We start from the raw sequence: 4,624 nt of genomic DNA, 5'->3' as shown, positions 1-4,624 counted from the left end.
GCAGCAATATTTATACTCACCGGCGGCATGGTTATCAGATGAGGGTGATTTGGATCAAAGTACTTAAGATTTTGGTTAAATCTGAAGTAAATTCTAAAACTTCTCATAGTAATCCCATGGACCAAGCAAGCGGTAAGAAAGATGGAGTGAGTCGAATGCAAGACTCTTGTTAGGAATGTAAAACTGAAGAGTAAATACCCCTCAGAAATAGAAAAAAGAGAGGTATCCTAGAGTCTACCTTTCCTTCGGCTCTTTCCACATAATAAAGTTTTGACTAGAGATAACCTAGCCAAAAGGAGCGTAGCAGATGGATCTTTTTTGTTTTGTTTTGAAAAAAGAGCAATGTTTTAACTCTCCGGCTACGAGGGTTTAGTGGTAGGACTATGAAACAGCTAGTAACAGAGCTATAGCGGTTAAATTGTACATGAGCAAAAATAGTTGTATCTTACCTCAAACAACTATAGCTGGGGATTTAAAACCTTAAAAAGAGTCTGTATATCCTCTGTTTTCTATTGTGTAGCTGCTAAACAGATGTGGCTTCATGTTCCTCAGGTTGTAGAAGTAGAGCGCGTGGCTGTAATTTTGAATCTAGTGGACAACTTTGGCTTGGCAATAAGAAATTCTTAGCAGCAAATGTTTTTTTACCGCTGCAATCCTGTGGGGGCTTTGGAAGGTGGGAATTAGTTTATATTTTCAGAATGGTGCATTGAAGTGTCTTTTGAGGTTATGAATATTTGAAATTAGATGAACCACAAATTGCTCAAAAATCACATCTGCTACAAGGCAAACAAGGAATAAATACTCAAGCTCAACTAATCTCAACAAGGAAACAGTAATTGCCCATTGACACTACCATCCCGATCAGGTAATCCACATACATAAACACCACACCCTAAATTTCTCTCTTTTCTTTGTACTTCCTTGATTTCTACAACACTGAAAAGCCCGCGACATTCTTGATCTTTAGTGGAAGCTGGTCGGTGCGGACAGCTTGCTGTCTTTCTCCTTGCCGTCCTCCACCGAGGAAACCGAATTGTCCTCGTCCTTCACAGCAAGGAACACCAGTAGGGCAAGCAAGGGGTAGCTGATGGTCATGAGCCCCCAGTTCACAATCAGCTGGGATATCAGGGACGTCTTGCGCCTGTCGACTTGCCATGCCACAGCTGCTCCCGCACTCTGCACCCCCTTGTAGAACCCAACGTACCTGCATCAGAGTTGAAGACTGGTTCAGGCAAGGAAAATGTTTCTTTTTTCTTTTTCTCTCTGCCCCCTTTTCACAAAGGCTGGTTGGATAAGAATCTTTGAGGGGGAAGCTGGATAAGAATCTCTATCCCCAATCTTTTGAAGATGGTTGTGGAAGTCTTTAGCTATCAGAGATGACATGTTACTATCTTAAAGGTTAACTTTACCATCTAATAATAAATAGGGAAAGAACTAAAACTGAAAACTCTGTTCTCAGCATCTTAAGATGAACTTTGGCATCTAACGAGATATTGCAATGTGACTGCCTTTTAGCGTTATACATCTTAAACATGTTGCAGTGCTCCCTGTTAACCAGCATCTTGGGTGATGCTCTACCAGAAGAGTCCATTATCCCACGTCTTCAGTTATATTCTTTATATATGGAAAGGACACACAACAAAATTCAAGTTTTGACGATTAGCATGGCAAGGTGGCAGCAAAGGATTGTGTCTGCTTGAAGCGGTCAGCAGTCAATGGAATCTCCAGCCCAGATGTACTGACTAACAAGGAAACTGGGAGTATTTTATCCCTTCTGAATTGAATCGTTGCTAATTCAGTCTGCTACGCTACCAGAGATCATGGAACTATGCAGACAGTGACGTCCAGGGTAATCGTCTAGCTCCATGAACACTAGGAAGACATTTCTTTTTCTTTTGAATAGTACATATCTAATTTTGTGAGACTGTTTTGCAGTTAAGTTCAGGCGTTGAGCACTCTGTTATGCCTACAACCCTGAATTGTCAAGTCAGCATCTTGAGTAAGAGGACATGAGCTTCAAGCTGCTAGTGTCAGCCAACTGACCACACGGGAATTTTCCTAGTAGCAACTAAGCAATTTTGATTAATACAACAAATTCCCAACATTAATTATGCTATTGAACCGTACCCAAAAAAAAAACAAAACAAAACAAGAATTGAGTTGCTTACCTGCTGAGGATTTGGGAGTCATTGGCGAGGGCGCCGATGATCCAGTAGATGAGGCTCTGGAACATGGCATCCAGCAGGCCGTAGCTGAAGTATAGCAGGAACGGCCCGGCATAGCGGTGTCCGTCCTTGAAATCGATGGGGACGGCCAGGTTGCCATGATCGAACTTGAGCTGGTTGGCCAGGCCGCCTCCCCAGATGGCCGTCCCGAGCACGGTGACGGCGACGACCCCGACGAGCCCCCTCTTCCTCCGGCTGGCGAATCCGAAGTCGAGGAAGTATCCGATGCCGGCGGAGCCGAGCATCTGCGCGCCCCAGTAGAAGACGTTGTTGAGTCCCTTGGTGCGGAGCGTGAAGAGCTTGCCGTTGACGTTGTTGAACTGGTAGGTGTAGAAGAAGTTGCTTGCCCACGCGGCGGGGAGCACGAGCAGCATCTTCCAGTTGGCGAAGAGCTTGAGGATCTCGGCGCCCTCGGTGGCCGGCGAGGAGAAGGTGACCCTGGTGGCCCTGGTGCCGTCGTCGCGGACGATCCTGGCGGGGGGCAGGACGAGGGCGGTGAGCGCGGCGCCGGTGAGCATGAACGCCATGAACGCGATGTAGGTGCCGTTGTTGACGCTGCCGGGCTTGTCGCCGTGGTTGTAGTTGAAGGAGAATGGGAGGAGGCCGCCGAGGACGCCGCCGAGGTTGAAGAGGCACCAGAAGAGGGAGATGTAGGTGCCCCGGCGGTTGGGGGGAGGGTAGGAGGTCATGATGGCGCCCTGCGCCGCCCAGAGGAAGCCCGCGCCGGCGCCGAGGATGGCGCCGGCGGCGACGGGGAAGGCCTGGGAGGCGTGGTGGTTGTAGTAGAGGAAGGAGCCGGCGTAGAGCGGGTAGGTGATGGCGCCGAGCAGGAGCGTCACGCGCGGGCCGAGGAGGTTGTGGGCGGCGCCGCCGAGGACGCCGAAGACGGCGAAGCAGGCGTAGAGGGCCGTGTTGGCGTTGTCGGCGGTGGTGTTGTCGACCTGGCCGCCGCCGCCCAGGCCGGAGAGCGCGTTGAACATGCCCGGGCAGCAGAAGCAGATGAGGCCCAGCAGGGACACCTGCGCCAGCGGCGAGTTGTAACGGAGGAGGCCGCGCCTCGCCGGAACCTCCGGCGGCGGCGGCGGCGGCGGCGGCGGCGGCGGGCCCTCCACCTCCGTCACGGCCATTGTATTGATGTGAATCCCCTCCCTGACAATAATTGGTTGATTGATTGGGGGGATTACTGACGGAGACGAAGACCCGAAGGTGGTATATATAGATCCTGATTTGTTGGGTTCATCGTTGCCTTGCAGATTGCAATGTTAGTTAATTTTGCGCGGCATATGGGTAACGGGAGGATGAAGAACCTACATTGTGACATTTGGAGGGATGCCAAAGCAGCTTAACGACTGCAGTTTAACTATACTTCATTGAAAAACTATGCATTACCTATCTTTCTTTAAAAGAAAAAACTACTCCTGATTATTTTTCTTCAATCTTCATCTCGGTGGTTCCATCAAGATTCATTGGCATCGATCTGGCTTCACACTGGGGACGAATTAATTAAACTAGGAGATATCCTGGCTGATTACCTCAAAGACACAGCACTCAGATTCTTCAGTTGGGAGGTTTGGACATGATCGCTACTGCATCTTTGTCCGTCCTTGTAGATCACATTCGCTACTCCTTTCCCGTACAAGACAGAAGCCAGCTAGTATTATTTTTTTAGGAAACATCTTGTCATTAGTATTGTGATGAGCTGGCTAGGTTGATCGTGCAATGCGAGCTGATGTCTATGCCCTGCCTCGAGTCCGAATTTGATCACATTTTGACAAATAACGGATCGCATCGACACTTCCGAACCGGCCGGCACTAACATCGATGAGATGTGCATTAGCTGCGGCCGGTTGTTACACTCGTCAAAAACAATATTTGTTGCCCATTTGTCATTTACCAACAGGACATGCGCATGTGTGATCGAAAATCGTAGCCTGCAGGCTGCAGATGCTAGTTTTAATTTGCTCTGGATTTCATAAAATTAAAAGATTATAAAACACACTGATATTATATCTCCTCTGAGTAAGGGAACTCAACTGATGTTAGGGCCTGTTTGGATCCAAGGGCTAAATTTTAGCTCTGCACTTTTAACCCAAAATTTAGCTCTTGGGATCCAAACAGGAGGGCTAAAAGTGACAAATAGCTAAAATTTTGGAGCTAAATTTTAGCCTCCAAAGAGGCCCTAAAAGGAGCTAAAAGTGAACCTGGACCACAAATTCCACCCCTGCCCCCTTTCCTCTCTCCTCTGCCTCTGTGCCTTGCCCCTCCCGCACTTCCTCTCTCCTCCGCCTCCGTGCCTTGCCCCTCCCGCACTTCCTCTCTCCTCCGCCTCCCACACGCCCGCCGCCTCCGGCCGGCCACGCCGCCTCCGCCCCCCCCTCCTCCGGCCAGCCGCGCCACCT

At 49.3% G+C, this 4,624-nt stretch overlaps 1 protein-coding gene across 1 annotated transcript; it reads right to left on the bottom strand.

The window, feature by feature from the left end:
- Nucleotides 1-731: 731 nt before the first annotated feature.
- LOC101777365 (UNC93-like protein 1) lies at nt 732-3,548 on the bottom strand. The gene is made up of 2 exons (XM_004974927.4): nt 2,169-3,548; nt 732-1,204 (listed from the first exon to the last, which is right to left on the bottom strand). The coding sequence occupies exons 1-2, from the start codon at nt 3,350-3,352 to the stop codon at nt 964-966; spliced, it is 1,425 nt and encodes a 474-aa protein (XP_004974984.1). The 5' UTR covers nt 3,353-3,548; the 3' UTR covers nt 732-963.
- Nucleotides 3,549-4,624: the final 1,076 nt, after the last annotated feature.

Source organism: Setaria italica, chromosome VII (assembly GCF_000263155.2).
Source record: "Setaria italica strain Yugu1 chromosome VII, Setaria_italica_v2.0, whole genome shotgun sequence".
Classification (NCBI taxonomy): domain Eukaryota; kingdom Viridiplantae; phylum Streptophyta; class Magnoliopsida; order Poales; family Poaceae; genus Setaria; species Setaria italica.
This window is presented reverse-complemented; position numbering and strand designations above follow the sequence as displayed.